This window comes from Heterocephalus glaber, unplaced genomic scaffold, assembly GCF_053883595.1.
Source record: "Heterocephalus glaber isolate CG9 unplaced genomic scaffold, H.glaber_assembly_v1.0 deba00000818, whole genome shotgun sequence".
Lineage (NCBI taxonomy): Eukaryota > Metazoa > Chordata > Mammalia > Rodentia > Bathyergidae > Heterocephalus > Heterocephalus glaber.
Genome location: NW_028258164.1, coordinates 11,556,082 through 11,581,013, shown reverse-complemented (window position 1 = coordinate 11,581,013; position 24,932 = coordinate 11,556,082). Strand labels below are relative to the sequence as shown.

Here is a 24,932-nt window from a genome sequence, read left to right as displayed (position 1 = left end):
AATCATTGCAGCTGCAGCTGCTCCTATTATCTCCAAATGTATTATAAAAAGCAACCCTGTAGTAGCTCTTCCATTTTTTTACCCTGTGTTCTCATTTGTCTTTTTTCCCCCTTAAAAATAACTCTCAAATCAAGCTAGAATTTGAAAGCAGAAAAGTAAAGTAAGAAAGAGTAGGCTTGTTTGGGGAATATTTAAAGTGGCAGATACTGGAAAGCTGTGAAATCTCAGTTAGTAAGATGTGCTATAGGGTATCCCTGTAAATTCTTAAAAATTACCTTGATGGGCCACTGCTGTAAGAGGACTTGTGTAAAATGCAGATTAAGGGCCATAGTGTCAACAAGCTTTTCAGTGGAATTCAGTAAAGTTAATAAAGTCATTATTACACTTGTATCATATATACAAAAATAAAACATTTCACAGCTTAAAATTTTGAACTGGGAACATTTTAAACGAATAAGGAGATAAATCTCACCTATCGATATTTAATGTGCAGAAGCTGTTGCCCTGAAAACAATAGTACAAGCATAAAATGGTGTCCATAACGGGTTTACTAAACATAGAGAGTTGTATTAGAGGAGACTTCTTCCCTACAGCTAACCTAGGTTGTCATCCTAAAGGATAGAAAAGGGTACTCCTTGCTCTGTCTTGTTATAGAAAACCTGGAAACATGGACATCATTGAGACTGACTCATTTGGAAAAACAGTTTATATATATATATATATGTATATATTTGAAATTTGTATTTTCTGTCCTGCATGCTCCTCGAGTTGGTTTTCTCATGGGGCCGAGGAGTGTTGGAGTCCTCCTCTCTTCATTTACCAAAATGTCATTTACTCTTTTTTGAGCTAATTTAACTCCTACCACCTCCATTAGAGTAAAACATTAAAATTTCACTTCTTTGGCAACAAATAATTTTAATATAATGTCCAGCAAGTGTGCTTTTTGAAGTAAACTGGCAATACAAAATCTAGCCTGATTACTAAGCTGAATGAGGCGACCTGAGTATTACTGACAGGAATTATTGCCTCATTAAAGCTACTGACATGGAAAGAAGACTATTATGAAAATACTTCAATATATTGTATAGCTATTACCAAGAAAAACAATTGTCCAGTATACATAACAAGTATTAAACATTCAGACAAATATCTAATACCAGAAAAAAATTACCTCTAAAATATCCATCTCTCAGCTTTTCTAATAATTGCTACCACTTGCTTCAGGCAGAAATAACAACTAATACATTATTAATGGCTCAAAAATTAGAAGTATATTTCTTTTAGAATTGTTCACAATTCTGTTTAAATATAAACTGTTTAGGCTATTAGTACCAATATTCTTTTATATGTAATAGAAAATAGGATGTTCTATCTTTGTCTTATGAGAAACATACTTAGGTTTTAAAAAAGTATATTTTTATGAAATAAAATAAAACTGTAATTTGCCTTTCACATGAACACCATTTCATTAACACTGTGTGGAAGCAAACTTACTTCATAACAGAATATTTTACATATTTGTAAAATTTATTTTATGTCTTTAAATGACTCCCTTAGGCTTTCCACTTGAGCTTGATAGTCACTTACGGTCTGCACTTTGGGGGGCAGACAGAGTAAAAGGGATATCCTCTTTCAAAATTAAAGATTTTAAAGTACTTTATTCTTCCAAATGTAAAATTAATGAAATTATTTTTCAGAGTAAGATAGTCCTTCCTCAAAAGATTTGGAAATAGCTTAGAAAGTCATGTTAACTCACAAGGTTAACTTCATCTCTTAGATATAGTCTCTTTCTAGAAAAGATATACCATATTGAAAATTTTTAATGTTGTGACAAAAGGCAACCATAATATTCTATATGAAAATTGTATCTTTCTACCCTGTGAAGATTCAATTAAAGTTTCTATAAAAAGCTCTTTTGCAGATCAGAAAAAACTAACAAAAGTTAGATTTTGTAATGTTTCTATATGTGTATGATGTAAGGAGGATCAATTATTCTAAATATTCTGCATGAGTAAGCCACCATTTGCAAACTAACATCTTGTAATGTTCCTTTTTCTTCGGAAAGTATCTCTGGAGGGCACAATATACCGACCAAGTTATGACCCAGATAAAAAGAGAAGGAACACTTCCACCTGTAGGCACAGAAAGCAAAACTACTATCAGAGTCCCACTACCACTCAGCTGTGGTTTGCAAAACTATCGCACAATTCTCACAATCTCACTGGTTGATGAACTGGTTGATGTTACCACTCTGGAACATCATCTATTCCTCTCCACATATAAATGTTGTTACAGCTAATTTCACAAATACACTGCAATTGGTAATTCCCAATGAGTTAGTTTTTGTTGTTTTTGTTGTTGCTGCTACTGCTGGTTTTGTTTCTTTCTTTTGGGTGTCTTGTTTGTCCTGACACGAATTTGTAGAATCTGGACAACCCAAGGTAGGAAGAAGAGCCTGTTTACCTGTCGATGATGGCGCACATGTCAATGCTGACATTGGCAAAGCTTCCTGGCTTCCTCTGTGCCACTTCATATAAATTCACAAGCTGATCATCCACTTGGATAAGCTGCATGCATCCTTGGAACGAAGGCTGAAGAACAGAGTGACCTGAGTTATTCATCTGGTTCAGAAAACCTATGAAACAGAAGAGATGGGAATCGTAAAACCACTGTCCAGCATACTTCACTAAAATTTTTGTGGATATTTAACCTGGTCTCAGACATCATAGCCAACTACTGTGTTTCTTTGATTTAAGCTGGTATTGCTCTTGTCTTAGAGGAGTTGAAGTCATTTGAGAATGTGAGATTATTTTAGAGGAAGAAGTTAGGGTTGACTGTAAGGCATTACCAGGTGAATTTCTGTCTCTGGGATCTAGCGTCATCCCAGTTTTCTCTGGGACATCTTTCTCAGTCTGTCAATCCCTATGTCCTTGTGTTGTCTGAGTTTCATCATCAGATATCTGTATGGCTTCTATCTAGATGTCCCCTCAAAGCCTCATCTGGTCGTATGTGGGGGTTTTCAGAGGTATCTGGATCTAGGCTATGTGATTCTAGGATCAAGGATTTGTGATTACTAAATCAGTCCACTGATTGGCTTGGCAAAGTTCTGGGTGCAGATAATGGGAAGGACCACTCTCGGTGTGGGTGGTATGTCCAAGAGGCAGGTAGCCTGGATGGATATAAAGGGACAGAAACAAGGCAGGCCTTTGCTACTTTGCTGCTTTGGCTGCCTTCTGCTTGCCCTGCTTTGCTATGAACTATTTTTCCTCTGCTATGCCCCTCTGCCTTGCCACTCTGTCTTGGAGCCAGTCAGCTATGGAGTGAAACCTCCACTGAATGAGCCTAAATAAACCTTTCCTCCTTTGACTTTGGGGTGTCGGGTATTATGTCTCAGCAACAAGAAAAGTAACTAAGACAAGATTTTAGCCTGAGCCTGCCCTAGTGATGAAGACACAGAACTTTAGATTCTTCTCAAATACTTGACTTCTTTTCTCTTATACTTTCAATATTTATCTCCATTTTCTTAACAGACTTCAGCCTTTTATTCAGATGTAAAAAGCTGAACTTCCTACCATGAGTAGTAAGAATAACCTTTTGATAGGTCAACACTGAATTCAATCCAAAGACATATTTGCATGACAAATTATTTCTCAATTTATAAAAATCAAAGGAACGTTATAAATACATAAAATCTGCCATAACATTAAGTACTCTGCTTTGAATATCCATCTTAGAGAAGCTAGCTAATATGGTACAGTTGTATAAATGATAACAGATGGAGTAAAAGAGAAAAACAAGGAAAATAAAGCCCACAGTAAATACTACTGCTGATTCTATTAGGAAATAGAATGCACATATACCAGGTGTGAAATCAGACAGTACAAGTTTTATTGCTAAACAAGTTCAAGATATTACTACCATACCACCCTTATGTTTTTTCAATAGAAATTGTATATAATTATTCTTATGCATAGATAATTTGTAAGCCATAATAGAATGACATTTCTAGATCCCAAATAATCCCCAAAGCTTCTTGTTTTCATATTGTTCCCTATACCAAATTTGCCTGCTGCACAAATTTAAACTGTACCAATTAGTCTGTTTAGAAATCTGAAGTTACTTACAAATTAACTTCATCTAATATTTTATCTGTAGCAAAAGCCAATTTATGCAGAGGGGATTAGAACAAACACATGCTGTCATAGTTACTTTTTTCTCGTTGCTGAGACAAAATACCAGACATCCAAAGTTAAACGAGGAAAAGTTTATTTAGCTCACATTTTGTAGAGGTTTCAGTCCATAATTGGCTGGCTCCATGGCAGGGTAGATTGCAGAGGAGAAACAGTTCATGGTTCACAAAAGGTACCAAAATCAACAAAGGACCTTAATAGTGTCTTTCTGCCCCTTTTATTTTATCTAGGCTACTTAGGGTGGGTAGCACTCACACTCTTAATCCTAGCTGTCTTAAGCCTAGCCTTGCAGCATGAATGAATTCCAGCATCACAAGACTTTAGATCCCACCACCTCAAAATAAGCCCCACCTATGACCCAGATGAGGCTTTGCGGGGACATCTAGACACAACCCATAACATATGCCATTTAAAAGGATAAAAGTAAACTTTCAATTAACATAGAAACTGGCCATTAAGAAATTTTTAAAGTGTCTTATTCTTTTTGACCAGTATACATGTATTTCAGCGTGATTAAAATTCTGTTTTCTCACTTCATTAATGGGTTATAATATTGAAAATTTTCATCAGAATCTCCTTTAAGGTTTAATGTATTCTGTACTCTATCAGTGCAGTACTGTATAAAAATAGGATTATTTAAATTGACTTACTGACTTAAAAATTAGAGACTCTATTTCATATGAGTGCATGATTTGTGTGTGTGTGTGTGTGTGTGTGCATTTTTTCTAAGCTACATTTTTTTTAAAATTTGCATTGACTTAGTCCTTTAGGAAAATGCTGATCTTAGATAAGTGGTCTATTTAGAGTAGCTGTATGCACACATATGATTTTCAATTGTCTAATCAAGATAAAACTGAATGGGGCTTAATGTCTAAAGTTAGAAAGAAAACACCCAGCTGTAACTTTATTGACCACTCATAACAAGACTGTCATTTGGTTCTGCTTTTGTGAATACTTGGGAGTCTCTAAGTATCCCCACTAACTCTGAAAGAGTAGATCTACTTGTGAGAACAAGAACTTCTCTGAGACAAAGCAGCTGCATAAACACCAATCACAACAAATTGGGTATAATGAACTTCACAAAACAAGACTTCATCAGTCACTCATAACAAGGTTGTGTTTGGTCTTGATATTTTCAGTTTGAAGTAGTCAAGGCCTTTCATTTTTTGACATGAGACATATTCTAGGAAAAGATTATGATAGGATGAAATACTACATATCCACTAAAATTTAGGTTTCTCTTTTTCTCTTTTTAGATTGTCCTTAAAATTTCTGTGAGGGATTCCATTGATCCTTGCCTACTGATATCAGTATCCTTCTGTAGTTCCCTGTCACCATGAACCAAGGCTGAGCCTGGAAAAGGATGGAAAGCTGACCAATTGGTGGTAGTGGTATGATTTCCAAGACTGGTTTTCAACATGTTCTGTGTGATTTTAACTCTGGAAAGTCTCCACCATGCCATAATCTTGAGTAGGTTAGTGTAGGAAAAGAAAGATTATCATGGTTGTAAATTTATTGCAAAAGAGGTGATGTATTACACAATAGATAATTAATAAATAGGTTGGTACTGGGAGATAAGTTTAACCAAAACCTAAAAATGTGGCTGTAATATAGGGACTAGGATGTGAAAATAGGCTGTATTAAGGAGCTGTGTTAAGCTGTATTTAAGGAACCAGGAGCCTAGTCATTCTTGAAGAAGTGGTCAGTAATGGCTTAAAGGAAGGTAAGAAAAATGTTATCAGAAATGGGAGAAAACTGGGTGCTTGCTATATTGTGGGAAAAATTTACCAACATTGCTGTTTATGATAATATAGAAAGAAAAATGTTATCCTTAATAAACTGTATAATCTAGCTGAATCATTTCCAGGCAAAGTACTGGAAGTGCTATCTGATATCTTCTTCCTGTTTAGGCTAAAAGCGGAAACAAAGAGAAAAAAAAAAAGCTAATGAAAAGCAGATAAATATAAAGAAGCTATAACTTGATGAATTTTAATTGTAAAATGTTTTCTCAATTACAGTCTATCCAGATGGCAAAAATAATTAAGAAATCATTTCCAGGCAACAATCAAATACATGGAAAACATGATCTAATAATGATAAGAGATGACTAGAAAAATCTATGTTAAGATTTCAGACAGAAATTAGATTACATCTCAGAAAACAATTCAGTGAGACAAAATATGCTCTAAAAAGCTTACCTGTGTGCCTCACAGACTCTATCATTAAACAGTAAAAGTTGTAATACTCTTGAAAGTGTTTTCCTTCTGTAGATCAGAAACTCAAGGGGGCAAGAAGCTTATCTTTACACTATTAAGAATGTCCTTTTTTATTAAATGCCATAAACTTGCATAACATTCATAGGAATCCCATCTATTTTTAAGGGAACTGAGTTGGCCAAAACACTGCCAGCTTGTACTGAAAAGGACAGAAATGATACAAAATAGACATTTGAACCCCCAACCTCCTATGGGCATGAATCTAGCTAGCTGTAAACACAGATTACCTTTTATTTAAAAAAGGAAAGAGACTCAGAGTAGCAGAATTAACAATCTGAAGTGCAGAGCTAAGCATCATGGAGAATCATTTCTTAGAAATAGCAAGACTGAGTCCTAATGCAGAAACTGCCAGTGTGCCTGACTGAATTTCAGAACTTAATTGGACCAGTGGCTTCTTCATGCCACTTATTTTCTGCCTTTGGAACCAGACAGTCTAAACTAGTGCCTCCACACAAATCCTACCACTGTGCACTGGCTGTGTGGGTAGCATGAAACTTCATCACAGACCCCCTGACTGAGAGGAGCTGTACTTGAGTAGCTGCGCTTGAGTGATAACCCACATGGCTCCATGTCCTCCTGGGAGTTGCTACGAGCTTTATCGGGATAACTTGACTTGAAGATGAGGCCCTGGGTTACAAGCAGATGTTCTAATGAGGTGTAATTTTGGAATCCTTTTAGGATAGAAGCATGTACTTCATACATGGAAGAGATGTGAATCTTTGTGGATTACAGGGTAAAATCAGCACCAACCTCCAAGATGGTCATAAATCTTCACACTGCAATCTGTACTTTATGTACATCCTAGCATTAATGACCTTGTGTAGTTCTCTCCCACATTGAATCAGTGCTGACGGGTAATGGATAGATTATTGCAGAAGTCACAGAGGTAGGTGACTTCCATGGGGAAACAATACAAGATATTAGAGGTTGCGCCTCAGTTTGTTTTTGTTTTTTGTTTTTTTGGTACCAGGGATCAAACTCGGGTCCTTGTGCTTGCACAGCAGGCGATGAAACCACTGAGCTAAATCCCTGGCCCTCACCTCAGTTTTTTGATCACTTGCTCTAGGGAAGCCAATTCTAATGCCCTGAGAAGCCTTGAGTCTTCCACTGGAAAGGGATCCATGTCTAGAGGGACTGAGAGGTGCCACCAGTGGCCAGCCAGCCCTGTGGGAAAGGTCTCTTGAAGCAGAGCCTCCATCCTCATCAAGCCTTCAGACTGTGGCCCCAGAACATGTGTAAGCAAAGCCTTAGAAGAACTGGCCACCTCAGCTGCTCCTGAATTATTGGCTTCTTACAGAAATGTAAAAACATAATAAATGATTGCTGTTTTGAGCCACTATGCTTGAGGTAATTATTATGCAACAATAGATAAGTAGTATAGATTATAATACACCAGTCTGCCATCACCTTTTCAAATAGTCTTTAAGAACAAGAACCCAAATGTTTACACAAAATATTACTTCTAGTCAAGCTTGCAAAACAAAATGACTGGTAGAATATAGACAATTCCCTTATAATTAACAATAAGTTAAAGATGTTGGGTCTTTGATACTGAAATTTCTGGTGATCTAACTCCTTTTGAAACAGAGAAGAACATATTATTTATTTTCTATTTTGTTTCCCTTATGGACCAATACAATTTCAGTAAAAATACTAGTGGGTCAGTATCTGTGATGCTTTCAGGTACTACTCCAAAGCTCAGGATTTAACCTGCTCAGTAGATTAATAGCAGAGTTGTTTAGAGGTACAAATATCCAGCTGAGATTTTTGAGTGTCAGAAAAGAATAGATATAAAATGGGAATAAAGTAAAATGTAAAACAAAAATTATCAAGTTAGTAGCAAAATTGTATAAATTAAAGAGATAAAACTTTTGTATGCTTTGGTTTACAGCTTAAATTTATGCCAAGGAATTCGAGATGAAAAATATAGTCTTGGGCTTGGGATTTAGCTCAGTGGTGCTACCACCTGCCTCACAAGCACAAGGTCCTGAGTCAATACCTGGTACCAAAACAAACAAACAAACAAACAAACAAAATATATATATATATATAGTCTTTATACATGGGTTATTGTTATAGGATTCTCTATGCTGACGACGTGTCATAGCAACCACAGTGAATTGTCACCTTGTCAGTCTCTATTGTATCTCACCTCGGTAAGCTAAGGAAACTTACACAGGATCATTGTAATTATGTTACTTTAGTGTCATGTTTGAGATTTTTGATTCACAATTTAGCATATAAAAACTTCACTTCTGATCTGAAATCTACTCAATATAATAGCCCACTTGCTGACAAAGGAAATCCATGAAAGTTCAAGGTTTTAAAATTTTAATTCCCACATATGTCAGTGATCATGCTGACCTTTGTTTTGACATCAGAATCTCAGTGTAAATCGTTGTAAATTATGTTAATCAGATGGAACAGAAAAAAAAATAGGAAGTAAGGTAGAAAACTATATTTCTGAAAGTATGTGCACGTGAGGTTTCTCTATTTACATTTGTTTCAAAATTGTGAAGTTTGGGAAATCAGAGAGAGGCTTGGGGAATACTGTAGGATATCTGCAATTATTTAATGTCTTCCTTTCAGTATAATCTTGGAAGATTGTACAGTGTCTACTAATCTCCACTGTTTATTCTATGTTCTCAATTAATGCAGTCACAAATTCACTGAACAAGTCAGGAAAAGAGCCTCATGGGAACTCCAAGAAAACAGGGAGTTAGAGTAGGCCAGGCAGAGACTCAATGGTAGCAGTGGCTGGAGCATGAAGACCCCACAGGGGACACCCACCCAGTGAAATTGGGGATTTGCTACAGTCCAGGTGGATTGAGCAAATAAATACATTCAGGAGAACAGAAGCCTGGTCTTGATGTCAGGAAGGAAGGCACAAACATGGAATATGGGAAAGCACACATGAAGTATGAGGGCTTTGGTGGGAATTGAATCCATCAGTGTGAACTTGTTCTTTGTTCCATCTGTAGATAGACATACAAATACATATAGGTGGAATTGTGTCTGTGGTCAACCCATAGATGGTTCCTATCAACCACTGGGGATCAGGCTCATCTCAGAAACAATGAACACTCTTATACCTCAGATATTAGCTTCCCTGCTGATTAAATCCAGGATGCCTTAGAGAAATGATGGGTTGCCTAGCTGAATCAGGGTGACCGCCATGTGATTCTGGAATATTTTGATGTATCATAAAGAAATATTGAACGAGTAACAATGCCATATCTGAATGACACAGGAACGAACCTGAAATGGCTTCTGCTGCCCCATTTGGGACAATTTTGTACAATTTGAATCCAAATGAATGATGTGAATATCAAAAATATATTTTGAATCTCAATGGAAACATGAAAAGGGGCAGAAAGAAAAAAAAGCTGTAGAATCGCATCACATTGAGTAAAATAGGAACTCATGGGTCTGCCTGTGTAAGAATGAATAAATTGGGGGAAAAGTCTAAAAATATTAGGAAACATGCAAACACATAGATCATATCTCTTCTAAATTTGAAAATAAAAGCAATATTGGACCCTAAATCAGCCCACTGCAGAAAGGCAGGTCTGTGAACACCCTACCGAGGTCCTCAGTCACCTGGAAGATGCCGAATCACCCAGCTGCAGACAGGCAGACACCTGATTCCACATTACAAAGATGCAGAAGATACCAGACCACCAGACCATGGTACTGTGTCCCGCTGCTCCCGGCCCAGAGGTAGGGGCTTCTGAGCTGCCATCCCACTGCTCCTGGTCCAGAGGAAGGGGCTTTCCGGTCACCATCCCTCCCGCTGCTCCCAGCCCAGAGGAAAGGGCTTTTGGGCCACCTTTTGTCCCGCTGCTCCTGGCCCAGAGGAAGGAGCTTCCAGGCCACCATCCCTCCCACTGTCCCTGGTCCAGAGGTAGGGGCTTCTGAGCCACTGTCCCACTGCTCCTGGTCCAGAGGAAGGGGTTTCCCGGCCACCATCCCTCCTGCTGCTCCCAGCCCACAGGAAAGAGCTTTTGGGCCACCATCCCTACCACTGCTCCCGGCCTCTGTCCCACCTCTCCCAGCTCAGAGGAGGTAATCTGTGCAGGCAATAACAGACCCCCACCCCAGTTGAAATGAGAAAACACATAAATAAGTCACAAAACCAGACTTCCAGATCACCTACAGCAACCCCAAAGGGAAATGAGATGGAACACTCTGATACTCAACCACCTGGACCCACTGAACTGGCAACAAAAGGGGATATGGAAAAAATGAAAGAAGAAATAATTTCTCAGATAACAGGAGAAATTGTGCCCCTAGTACAAGACATGATTAATAAATCTAGAGAGGAGCTCAGGAACATGATGGAATCCCAACATAGGAAACAAATGGAATCCATAAGACAGATGCAAATAGACTTCCAGGACATGAAAAACTCCATTGAAAGTCTACACAGCAGAATGAGCCAATGTGAGGACAGAATTTCAGATATAGAAGATAAGATTGCAATTAGTGACCAGGAAAAGAAAAATGGCTTCAGAATTATAAGGGAACATGAGAAATCAATCCAGTAGCTGCTAGATGATGCAAAGAAGAATAACATGAGACTGATTGGACTCAATGAAGAAAGAGGAGAGAGTACAGATGACACAAAAAATTCTCTTCACAGAAATAATGGCAGAAAACTTCCCAAGCAGGGGAAAAGAGCTTGACATACAGATAAGTGAGGCATAGAGGACTCCAAATAGCCTTGATCAAAAAAAAATCTGCACCTAGGCCTATAATTGTTAAGATCCCAGAAACTCAACAGAAGAACAAAGTTCTACAAGCAGTTAGAGAAAAGAAACAAACCACGTACAAAGGACAGCCCATCAGAATCACAGCAGACTTCTCAACACAAACCATCAAGGCAAGAAGAGCTTGGACTGACATATTCCAAGCCCTAAAAGAAAACAGCCTCCAACCCAGATTGATGTACCCTGCAAAACTATCTTTCAAAATGGATGGAGAAATAAGATACTTTCATGACAAAGAGCACCTTAGAAACTTCGTGAATATGAAACCAGCACTCCAAAGAATTGTACACAATATCCTAGGAACAGATATTGAGGATCACAACCCCAGGAAGCAAAGCAGAAGGAACCCATCTGGCATGACAAGAAATTAAATGGAAAGGGGGAGAACCCAACAAAAAGAAAAAGTCATGGCAATGACAAGTCAATATGTTTCAGTTATAACCATCAATGTTAATGGTCTCAATTCACCAATCAAAAGAAATAGACTGGCAGAATGGGTCTAGAAGCAAAATCCAACAATATGCTGCATACAAGAAATACACTTAATCCAAAAGGAAACTCACAGACTGAAAGTTAAAGGGTGGAAAACAATACTCCATGTGACAGGAACCCCCAAAAAAGCAGGAGTCACTATCCTCTTTGCAGATCAAGTAGATTTCAAACCAACACTGATTAAGAGAGATGAAGAAGGACGCTACATCCTTGTAAAGGGAAGAATCCAAGAGAAAGAGATGACAATCATAAATATCTATGCACCAAACACTAGTGCACCCAACTATATAAAACAAATACTAATGGACATGAAAAGTCATATATGCACTAATACAATTGTAGTGGGGGACCTCAACACCCCATTGTCACAAATAGATAGATCAACTAGACAAAAAATAAGTAATGAAATATTAGAACTCAATTGAACTCTTGAACAAATGAACTTAACAGATGTTTACAGAGTCTTCCACCCCACAAAATCAGAATACACATTCTTCTCAGCTGCACATGGGTCATTCTCAAAAATAGGCCACATACTCGCACATAGAACATGTTTAAGTAAGTGCAAAGGAATTGAAGTTATCCCCTGTATATTATCAGACCATAGTGTGATGAAATTGGAGATCCATAGCAAAAGAAACTCAAAAAATTTCATAAACATGTGGAAATTGAACAACACACTTCTGAATAACCAATGAGTCACAGAGGAAATTAAAGAAGAAATCAGACAGTTCCTTCAATTCAATGACAATGACAATATAACATATCGAAATCTATGGGACACAATGAAAGCAGTCTTACGAGGGAAATTCATAGCAGTGAATGCACATATGAGGAAAACAGACTGAGCCCAATTAAACAACCTGATGCTGCACCTCAAGCTTCTAGAAAAAGAAGAGCAGGACAACCCCAAGGCTTATACAAGGGAGGAAATTATAAAGATCAGAGGAGAAATCAATGCAATGGAGACTAAGAGAACGATACAAAAAATCACTGAAGCCAAGAGTTGGTGCTTCAAAAGAATCAACAAAATTGACAAACCCTTAGCGAACCTTGTCAGAAAAAGGAAAGAGAAGGCTCAAATCCATGCAATTGGGAATGAAAAGGGTGAAATTACAACAGGCCCAGCAGAAATCCAGAGGATCATCAAAACCTACTTCTAGAACCTATACGCCAATAAGATGAACAACACAGAAGAAATGGACAGATGCCTAGATACATATGAATTACCGAAGTTGAACGAAGAAGACCTAAAAATTCTGAACAACCCAATATCAACCAATGAAATTGAAAATGTAATTAAAAACTTCTCAACTAAGAAAAGCCCAGGCCCTGATGGCTTCACTGCTGAATTCTACAAGACATTTAGAGAGGAACTGCTGCCACTACTGTTTAAACTCTTCAATGAAATTGAAAAGGAAGCAATACTCCCAAATTCATTCCTGGAAGAAAGCATCACCTTGGTTCCCAAAGCAGAGAAAGACCCAACTGAAAAAGAGAACTATAGGCCAATCTCACTAATGAACATAGATGCAAAAATCCTTAAGAAGATACGGGCAAACAGAATGCAGAAGATCATCACGAAGATTCATCCCAGGGATGCAGGGATGGTTCAATATATGCAAATTAATCAGTGTAAAACACTATATCAATAGAGCCAAGGACAAAAACCATACAATTATCTCCATAGATGCAGAAAAAGCATTTGACAAACTCCAACATGCATTTATGATAAAAACCCTACAAAAAATTGGAATAGATGGTCTCTACCTCAAACTGATAGAAGCCATCTATGAAAAACCAACAGCCAATATCATGCTAAATGGTCAAAAACTGAAATCCTTCACACTAAAATCAGGAACAAGACAAGGATGTCCACTATCACCACTCTTGTTCAATATAGTTCTGGAAACATTAGCCATGCCAATTAGACAAGAGAAAGAAATAAAAGGAATAAAGATAGGAAATGAAGAAGTCAAGTTGTCATTATTTGCAGATGACATGATACTCTATATAGAAGACCCCAAGAACTCCACCAAAAGTCTTCTAGACTTAATAACCAAATTCAGTCAAGTAGCTGGTTACAAGGTCAACACACAAAAATCAAGAGCTTTCCTTTACACAAATGACAGACTCACTGAGAGAAATAGGGCAAATAATTCCTTTTACAATAGCATCCAAAAATCTGAAATACCTAGGAATCAACCTAAGGAAAGAAATCAAAGACCTCTTCTCTGAAAACTATGGCACTCTGAAAAGAGAGATTGAAGATGATATCAGAAAATGGACAGACATCCCCTGCTCCTGGGTAGGAAGGATTAATATAGTGAAAATGGCCATACTTCCAAAACTGCTATATAGATTTAACACAATTCCAATTAAGATCCCAGCAGCATACTTCATAGACCTTGAGAAAACAATCCAAAAATTCATTTGGAGCAAGAAGAGACCCAGAAGAGCAAAAGCAATTGTAGGTAACAGAGACATGGCAGGGGGTATCACAATCCCCAACCTGCAACTCTACTACAAAGCTACTGTGATAAAAACAGCATGGTACTGGCAAAGAAACAGACCTGAGGACCAGTGGAACAGATTAGAAGATGCAGAAAAAACTCCAGACACACTCAGTCATCTCATCCTCGATAAAGGAGCCAAATATCCTCACCGGAGGAAAGATAGCCTCTTTCATAAATGGTGCTGGAAAAATTGGGCTTCAACTTGCCAAAGATTAAAACTAGACGTATATCTCTCACCATACACTAAACTAAAATCAAAATGGATTAAAGATCTAAATGTTAAAATAGAAACTCTGAACCAGTTAGAACAGAGGTTAGGTAGAACCCTTGAAGACATCGGTGTAGGAAAAGATTGTATGAACAAAAGCTCAGTTGCCTGTGAACTAGCACAAACAATCAACAAGTGGGATCTCTTCTTATTAAAAGGCTTCTGCACAGCAAGAGAAACCACCAGCAGTGTGAAGAGACAACCCACAATGTGGGAAAAAGTCTTCACCTGCTGCTCCTCAGACAAAGGTCTACTATCTCAAATCTATAAAGAATTTAAAAGGATCAGATCTCCCAAATTTAAAGACCCAATCCAAAAATGGGCATCTGAAATGAACAGACATTTCTCAGATAAAGAAGTAGAAATAGCAAATAAATACATGAAAAAATGTTCAACATCACTGGTCATTCGAGAGATGCAAATGAAAACAAAGCTGAGATTCCACTTCACTCCAGAAAGAATGGCTGCTATCATGAAATCAACCAATAACAAATGCTGGCGGGGCTGTGGGGAAAGAGGAACCTTGCTCCACTGCTGGTGGGAGTGTAGACTGGTGCAACCACTGTGGAAATCAGTATGGAGATACCTCAAAGAACTAGGACTGGAAGTCCCATTTGACCCCGCTATTCCACTGCTGGGGATCTTCCCCAAAGAATTAAAAGAATCATACCACAGTGATATATGTGCGCCCATGTTCATAACAGCACAGTTTGTAATAGCTAAAACTTGGAAACAGCCCAAATGCCCATCAACTGGAGACTGGATAAAGAAAATGTGGGGTTTTTTTTTAATAAAATGGAGTACTACTCAGCCATAAAAAATGAGAAATTAGAGACATTTATAGCTAAGTGGATGCACATTGAGGCGATACTCTTAAGTGAAATAAATAGGACACACATGTGTAAATACCGAATAGTTTCTCTGGTGTGAGAAACTGAAAGTGTAAATAAGGACTAAATGTATAATAGGTAATGTGAAATAGGAAGAAAAGGGGCAAAGGGGAAGGAAGTGGGAGGGCTAGGGGAAAGGATAGAAGGGAATGGGATTAATATGAGAAAATGGAAAAATAGGAACAAAATCTATGTAAATAGGGAGGACTGGAGGGGTTGAAGGGAGGGTTGGGCAAGGGTGAAAAATAAGAACCAAGAGAGACTATGTAAAGGTGCAAATTTCCAACGATGAATGTCATTATATTGTATAGCTAAAATGTACCAATGATTAGAATGAATAATCGATAATGCAAAATAGGAAGAAAAGGTCCAAAGGGGTATGGGTAGTGGGAGGGGCAGGGGAAAGGAAAGAAGGGAAAGGAAAAATGATGAGAAATGGAAAAAATGGAAATAAAGTCTTTGTAAATAGGGAAGGGTGGAGGGGGTGACGGGAGGGCTAGGAATGGGGAAAAAATAAGAACCAAGATGCATTATGTAAAGGTACAAGTTCCCAATGAGAAATGTAATTGTGTTGTATACCTACAATGTACCAATAAAAGAATTTAATTAAAAACATCAATCATAAAAGTATGTAAATTGTACACAATGACTCCCAAATCTCTCTCAAGTCCCAATCTCTCCTGACCCTTTGCTGTGTATGTTATGTGTTAAGTCTCTAATTCTTTCTCCATCACCGAAGACTGACATATCCAACATTTCCTTGACTTCATTTGATGTTTCACATGTTAAAAACTCAAATTACATTTTTCTTGTCCCAGCTGACATTCTGTCACTGTTCCTGTATCAGTAATCATCGAAAACACCTTAACTTGTATTTCATCATCTCTAAAATTGTGAATATTAATCAACCAAGAGTTGCCCCTGGCATCTCCAATCTCTTTGCAGTTCTCAATCATATCATATTAGTTCTGTCTTGTAAATGGCTATGATCTCTTGAGGACCTTCTGAACTGTAGCTGTAGTTTCTCCAGGATCCACTTCCAAGCCATCTCTGGCCACACCATGAGGGATGGCTATCAAGAACATGAATCCAATCATGTTCCCTCCTGCTCAAAAGCCTTTTATTACCCTTTGCCCCTTTTCTTCCTATTTCACATTATCTATTGTACCTTTTAGTCCTTATTTACACTTTGAGATTCTCACACTAGAGAAACTCTTCGGTATTTACACACGTGTCCTATTTATTTCACTTCAGAGTATTGCCTCAATGTGCATCTATTTAGCTATGAATGTCTCTAATTTTTCATTTTTTATGGCTGAGTAGTACTAGAAGGGAATGGAATTAATATGAGAAAATTAAAAAATGGAAACAAAGTCTTCGTAAATACGGAGGGATGGAGGGGTTGAAGGAAGGGCAGGGGAATGGGGAAAAACAAGATCCAAGAGAGATTATGTAATGGTGCAAATTTCCAATGATTATAATGTTATTATATTTTATACCTAAAATGTACCAATAAAATTAATTTTAAAAAGCCTTCTATTTATTTGGTAAGATGCAATAACAGGATCTTTGAAAATGCCTAGGGTTTTTCTTCCTTTCTCATGATCTAGTTTTCCAAATGTAAAATAAGTTTCTAGTAATTTTCAAATCATGTTCTCATATATTTTAGAAAGAAAATAATTATTTTCTAAAATGATATGCATAAGATTGATTTGTTTTAATTAAAATTAACCTAATATAATTTATTGGACTATTTAGAGTAGTTGTAATATTTCCAATATGCATACTTTAGAATATTTTAAAGTATATGAGCTTTAATATATTAGTATCAAACAAGGATATTTATTATTATTGTGTTAACAAGGTCACCTATAGTCACATAAAATTATTGTGGGTCTTCCCTCCTATCTTTGTACAATTCTCCTAAGACATATAAAATATGTTTGTACTACAATTGGCTAAATATGTAAAGATAGTAGGTATATTTTCAAGAAATTCAGAAGAACATACAAAATAGAAAGACATTTATGAAGTAGACTTATTTTGACAAACTGTTATAGCACTTTGCAAACCAAATTGTACAATATGATTTAAAAGCCATAGGTGATGAAGGGTCACAATAAGAGGAAGAACAGAATCTGATCAAACTGAGTATTTTGATATTTTCATGTATTTTTAAAATTTTTCATCTTGTAACAGACTACATTGTACATTGATATAACAAGGAATTCTCTGGCACAAAACAAAACAAAACAAAACAAAAAACAAAAAAAACCAAGGAATATAAAATACATCTAAGAAATTTAAAAAATTTAATTCCTCATAACCATAACTAGTACACCTAGTAGATCCACTGATGCATTCATTCATTTAGAAAATAAAATGACATTGTTTTATAGATTCTTCCTTATGAGTAGAAACAGTTTGGTAATTCTTACGGAATTAAGCACTATGCTGAGAAGTACAATCCTAGTGGTCAGAAGGGGGGGTTGCAGAATAGCAAGAACTGGCTTGAAAGCCAGCCCTGCCATATTGTGTGTGACCTTGCCTGAGCCACCCATCTCATTCCAACTTCAGGTTTTTCTATTGTAAGGCAGGAGTTAATTAAGACCAAATCTTATGGTCTTCACAACCATTAACCAAGACTTACCACGGGAAGCTTCCAACACAGGGACTGACGCCAGCAGCTCCTTGGACTGTCAGCTCCATTTGTGTCCTGAGAGTCCCCTTGATTGGACAGCTTGGGCTGAATAATGTGATAGCTTCTCACACATTTGAAAACATTTTGTACTTGCACGATTTGTTTCTTACTCCATGTAAAGCAGGTGAGAAAACAGTTTCTTAGCCTCATAAATATTAGCCTTTGAAAGCCTTCATATTCTTTGAACACCTTTTTTTTTTCTTCCTTTAACTTAGTAAATTTACATGGGAAAATGTAAAATCTGAATGTAAATGATAGTCTCCATGAAGATCTGCATTATGATGATAGGGAGAGTTGAACCTAGTAGAAAAGGAAGCACAGTTTCTCTAGCTGTGGGATGCTTCTAAGTATGATCATCTTCAGTTGCAAAGCCAGACTGTGGGGTTCTACTGTAGACAGGGCTGAGAAACTGGGCAGGCAAGAATCACCTTGGTATTGGCTCCAAATTGTACAAATGACTTTTGCCTTTGTCACCCCAACAGCTTTTTTCTTCCTCTTTTGGCTTTGATGCTTAGGAAGGTGCTTGGCCCCCAATCCTTCTTCCTCCTCTTTCTCTTCTTTCTTATGATTGTTGTTATTGTTAAGATTATTATCCTTATTATCCCCGATTCAACCTTTTGAGACTTACCAATATTCCATGCTTGATATAAATAAGATGCCTTTCATATGTTGTACAATGTTTCCATATTCATCAATGACACATGAGTCTAGGGTATTAAGGTAAAACTTTGCAAGAGCACCTACCAATTTCATCGATCACAAAACCCTTTGCTAAGAATTTTTCTCAAAATACAGAGCCTGTCTATTCTAGGTCATTTGTAGAAATGGCTTTTTATATATGAAAGCATTTTTTTAAAAATCAGCCATATTTCAAATTGTTTATTGTAACATAAGCTTCTTGATATGTCTTGATGTGAGATATTTTATTTATTTATTTACTTACTTATTTTTGAGACAGGGTCTCACTACGTAGTTCAGGCTGACCTTGAACTCACTATGTAGCCCAGGTTGGCCTCAAAACTCATGGCAATCCTCCTGCCTCAGCTGCCCAAGTACTGTGATTACAGGCATGTGCCACCATGCCCAGCTCTTATTATTTTAAAAATATATATTTTAAAATATATAAAATTCAAATAGGGAAAAAATAAGAACCAAGGTACATCATGTACAGGTACAAATACCCAATGATAAATGTAAATGTATTGTATATCTAAAATGTACCAATAAAAGAATTTTTAAAAATTGAGAAAACAGTTGTAATAAATATTGATATAATCAAAATATATATATATATAATTCAGTAATAATACATTTCAGATGATTCAGGAAAGAGTCAAAAATAATGATCTCTAGAGAGTTCTACTTTCTATGACATGGTGATATGAGAACCTGGATGTTTTTCTAGCTTCAAACATTCAGATAAAATGTAATATGAATATTTTAAATCATATATGTGAACATCTAGTAGAATAGAAGAAGCTTTCAGATGTAAGCATACTGAGCTCTTAGTATTCAGGGGTTATCTGCTCCTCTGAGTTTCAAATTTTAAAGGGCAAGTAGAAAAACAAATCAAGTCCTGGACCCATGTAAAAGTTAGGAACAACCCTCCCTCACCACCACAGAAAACGTAAACCTGCTTAAATCTCAGCACAGCAGATGCCAAAGAAAAATTCACTACTCAGCAAAGAGAGATGACAAGAAAATTTGTCTTTCTTTGCTTGGACTATGGGAAGAAATAGAAAAAGTTATTCCATCAGAATGCAAAAAGCAGCACAGAATTGCTGAACTAAATTATGGCTTTGAAATTTACACTGACTACAGGGTATAACACCCAAGTGAAGAAATTACAGTAGAAAAAGTAGTTCCCAGCCATTATCTTTTGAAGTGAACTGTAAATTCTTTCTGGATTGATACTTGAATTACAGGATTCCTTAAGACAAAACCCTGAGAAAGTTATGCTCACAACCCAAAAATACAAAACACAAACAAGTACAGTCTTCCACTTAAGATGGTTCACCTTGTATTTTTTTTAACTCTACAATAGCACAAAAGTAATACATGCACATTAGAAATTACACTTTGAATTCTGAATTCTTATCTTTCTAAGGGTTAGGAGATATAATACTCTTTCATGATGCATGAGAGTAACAGTGCAGCAATTTCACGTAGCCCTGAAATTCCTGTGTTAAGAACCTGTGCTCTGCAGTGTACTGCGTTGCTAAGCTAGGATGTGGCACGGGTTATTGGTATTAAATGTATTTCCAACTTACAGTATACTCAATGTACTTATAATAGGTTTCCTGATGTACCTATATAATGAATGAGATTCAGTAGAAATACCAAGCAGAAAAATTTGCCCCTCCCCCTAAATTTCAGGAAAATTTTAGGATTGAGACTATGGTAATTAAGCAGAAGCTATTTGAAGAAATAAAAATAATCAAACAAATAAGGAAACATTGAGATAATTTCTTTTAAATCTAGTCATATGTGATAAAGAACCAAATAGATTTTGTTGGAATGAAAAATACATAATTGCAATTCAAAATATTTTAGTAGCGTTAAGTAGATGAGAGAAAGCTACAGAGAGAAAATGTGTGAACCAAAAGACAGACTGGGTACACAGGATGTGGCCCAGAAATAAAAAGTGATTAAAACATGAAATATAAAATTCAAAATGTGGAAGATAAAAATTAGCTATAACATGTAGTTAATTGGAATTTCGGAAGGAGAGAAAAGAAATGATAGAAAAGCAATTAAAAGATACGATGTCTCAGAATTTTCCAGAACTGATTAAAAATACATATTCAGGAAAGGCAATAATTATTTTAAATAATCTAGCAATATGTAATTTATAAGACACATGTTTAAAACATAGGCACAAGAAAAACTGAATGTAAAAGAATTGAAAAAGGTAAGCAAGGCTAATGTTAATTTAAGAAAGAAAGAATATAGTGTGCCTATAAAGATATTATATACCAATCTAAGCGATATAAAACAAATGCTGATATAATTTATATCAACATCTGTATTAATATGAATAGTGATGGGCTCCAGAACTAAGATTTCTGCACTTGATCTTGTATGTTCTAGATTACTAGTTGTGTGTTTCATTAAATTACTTAAAAATGGTGTTTCTGGTATCTCTCATTTCTAAAATAGAGTAACATTATGGAACTATTTGCATTATTTTGAGAAATCATTGAGTATGTATGTAAAATTATTGAGCATGCAGTCTGGCAAACAGCAGCACTATTGCTGAGCAGGATAAAGTGATAAAATATATTTTATCCCAGTGCTTGAGAGGCTGAGGCAGGAGGATCACCACAAAGCCAACCTGGCTATGTAATGAGTTCAAGGCCAGCCTAAACTCCATAGTAAGACCCTGTTCCAACCTCCCCCATATAAATTTTATGGAAAAACCAAAGACAAAAAAGGAAACACAAAAAATGGCCAAAGAAGGTTGGTATGTAAGTACAGAAGGTAATATCTGTTAGAAATTTATAACAATTCTAAGGCTGTCTGTAATTGGTAAGATAGTATTCAAACAGTAAAATAAATTTCCAAAAACTTTAAATACTTCTTCTTTACGGAAACCTTCCCTGATGAGTGCCCCAAGTTCTGAGCTTCTCCCTGTATCCTGGCTCTTTCCTTGTTCAATAAGCTCCCTGAACATCAGGAGTCCCTCTGTGCTCTCAACACAGAGTTACAGTCATGACATACAGGAATTTTCTAAAACACAATAGCTTGATGATTAGTAATAAGCATCTTTGAAAGAGAAAATTTAGGTACAAGTTATAATTTTTTCAAAAAAAAGACTAAATTCCTAAATGCAAGGGGTGATAAAAAAATATGGTGATTTTTAAATTTTAAAAATTATTATAGCAAAGACACATTGCTAAGCATGATGGGACAAGTGTGTTCAAAGTGAAGGAGAGTATGTTAAGCCAGATTAATGGCAATGTGTCTTTAACTGTAATGTATTTTTAAATCTAAACATTTTCCATACCTTTTGATCATCCCTCATATATGTAGCAACTCTATACACGTTATCATATTTCTTCTATCTACAAGCGCTGTCCTCAACCCTGCTGCTACACAAAATGTCATAAGAATGCACATTTCTCTGGGAGATGACGGAAGCATTCATCAACATCTCATAAATATCCATGAATCACAGGTATATGAGAACTCCTGGCTCAGGGGACTAGGGTCTAATTCTTGACCTTTTGAAAATTCACCAAAATAATAGTAAAGTGACAATGAAATATAAACTCTGAAATGCTAAAGAAGTAGCATTGTGCTCCCTGGTTGGGGGAAAGATTTTAACAATGTTTTAAAAGATAATGAAATAGATGAGGAATGAAAATGGCCCACCAACGGATGAATGGAAAAAGAAAATGTGGTACTGTATGGATAGAATGAAGTATTTATTTTCCAGCCACAAGGAAAGAGGAAACTTTATCATTTGCAAGAAAGTGGATAAATCTGGAGATCACCATGTTGAGCAAAGTAAGCCAGAGTCTGAAGACAAATATTGTACATTCTTCCTAATAACTGGAATCTAAAAGAAAAGACAAGAAAGTGAAAGATTATGATTAGACATAAGGAGGGAATAAGAGGGAAAGGGAGGGTCTGTAAGGGCATGTGATGGGGGATGGATATGAGCGAAATACACACATTGAAATTGTCTTCCAAAAACGTGAAACCAGGGAGAGGAGAGGGCAACCAGAATGATGGAGTGAAAGTGACCAAAGTGTGTTACATGCATGTACGAATCTGCCAAAATGAAGTCCATTAATCTATATAACCAATTAAAAATGGAAGCAACGAAAGAAATGAATATTTCAATCCCTGCAGAGAGATATACACACTGTAAGGACTGAATCAGCCTGCCTGCAACTGCTGAATCCCAGCCAGGCTCAAAGTCTGGAAGTACCAAGTGCCCTGAAAGGGGCTGAGTATAAGGTATTAAACCAAAGCAGCCAGACAACCAACCTCCCTTCTCCCCTAAAGATAGAGAAAGTCATATTTTGAGTGGTGGAAAGTGAGACTCTGAGATGGATTTGGTCATTGGTGGGGAAGGATGTGTTTGAAATTGCAAAAGACAATTACTAGGGTTACTGCAGACAGTGAAATTCCTTTCCCTTCCCTTGCTTCCAGAGTACAGCCTGAGGGGATAGGGAGAAGAAAATGATCTCAATGAAAGACTTGGGGGAGCAGGATAAGGACCAGGCCTCAGTCACCAATCATGTGACAAAGCCATCAACCAACAAGCTGGATCTACAGATTAACAGAACCTCAAAGTGCTTCACAGTGTAGTATGTGCAAGAATTGATAATCCAGACTACATGAGCACATAACATAAAGATAGCGAATATTTCACAAGCCTTGCTTCAAATTGTTAAAAACAAACTAAAAACAAAACACTGACTTCAAATGAATGCAATCGTGAGCAAGACTTGAAGATGTACACTTAAATTGTGGGTAAGGGAAAATATATTTACCCACAGAGGCCTATAAATAAAGTACTTTTACCTTTTAACAGTGAAAAATCATATTGAAAATAAAAAAGTAGACATTTAGCCATTTAGTTGAACTCCTACAGTGCCAAATTCCATTATAAGAAGGCGATAACATTAGTAGGATTTTACCTCCCTTGTGCTATTTTTGGGAAGGATGAAATGTACACATATTTCAATATGGGAAAAAATAATAAAATGTGAATTACAGTCTGAAAGTTTGTGTACAGTTTCCCAGCTAAATGCAATCCTATTGGAATATTTGAAATTCATCTCTGTGAATGCGTTTTATTGTCAGTATGGCTTTCCATTATTTAGACTAAACTCCTACCACCTGCTAGAAAGAGACATAAAACAAATAGATTTGAGGGCTGTGTTTGCATACATTCTGATGAATGTGTATCAGTCCCAAGTCTTTATTTTGGAAATGTTAGTAAAATACTGGCAGTTTATATTTTTAAAGAAAGTCTGTTCTTTCTCCAGTGTACATCTTCTCTGTGGAAATATGTGCCAAAGAAAATACAATTCTCTTTACCAAACCAACAAAAACAAAACAAAAAAAGGGCTTGAGTACAATAAACTAAAATGCTCCCTACTCTGGCTCTCAGGGAACTACACAAACACTGGTAAATTCTAATTTTGTGTCTACACTGGTATCTACTTACTGGCTGTGCCTAGAAGCAGCTCAAGAGAAGGCCACATTTGTCACATCCAGAAGTCTTCTTTATAAAAAAATTATTAATATTTTAGTGCCCTAATAATGAAATATTAAAATAATAGACATTCTTTCATTTGGATTTATCTTGCTAAAATGATAAATCAGTAAAAAAGAAATTTTCCTATACTTGTCATAAAAAATATGACCATAAAAGTTCAGAGTTATAGTGTTTTTGTGTGGCAACCTCAGACTTGTAATAAAATAATAGTTTTCAAAACTGAACACTACCTCCAGGCTTGGTGGCACATGCCTATAATCCCAGAGCCTCAGGAAGCTAAGTCAGAAGGATGACAAGTTTGAGTCCATCCTGGGCAACTTAGGAAGAATCTTAGTAAGACTCGGTCTCATAATAAAAATTTTAAAAGGGCTGGGAATGTAGCTATGTGCGAGGGCCCTGGGTACAATCCTCAGTAGTTCAAATGATGATGATGATGATGATGATGATGATGATGATGATGATGATGATGATGATGATGGAATAACATCTCTTGCTTAAAAGAACCTAATAAGAGTTTTTTGTTGTTTTGTTTTGTTTTTGTTTGTTTTGGGAGATTTTTTTTTGTAATATGAGTTACAGGAACATACCCTCAACT

At 36.5% G+C, this 24,932-nt stretch overlaps 1 protein-coding gene across 3 annotated transcripts in view; it reads right to left on the bottom strand.

The window, feature by feature from the left end:
* Cntnap2 (contactin associated protein 2) overlaps positions 1–24,932 on the bottom strand; it is a 2,081,788-nt gene that overhangs the window by 967,882 nt on the left and 1,088,974 nt on the right. For all 3 annotated transcript variants that reach the window (XM_087207769.1, XM_004860475.3, XM_087207768.1), the window contains one exon: positions 2,464–2,635. In XM_087207769.1, the coding sequence (XP_087063895.1) occupies positions 2,464–2,635 (172 nt within the window). The remainder of the gene's footprint in view (positions 1–2,463; positions 2,636–24,932) is intronic.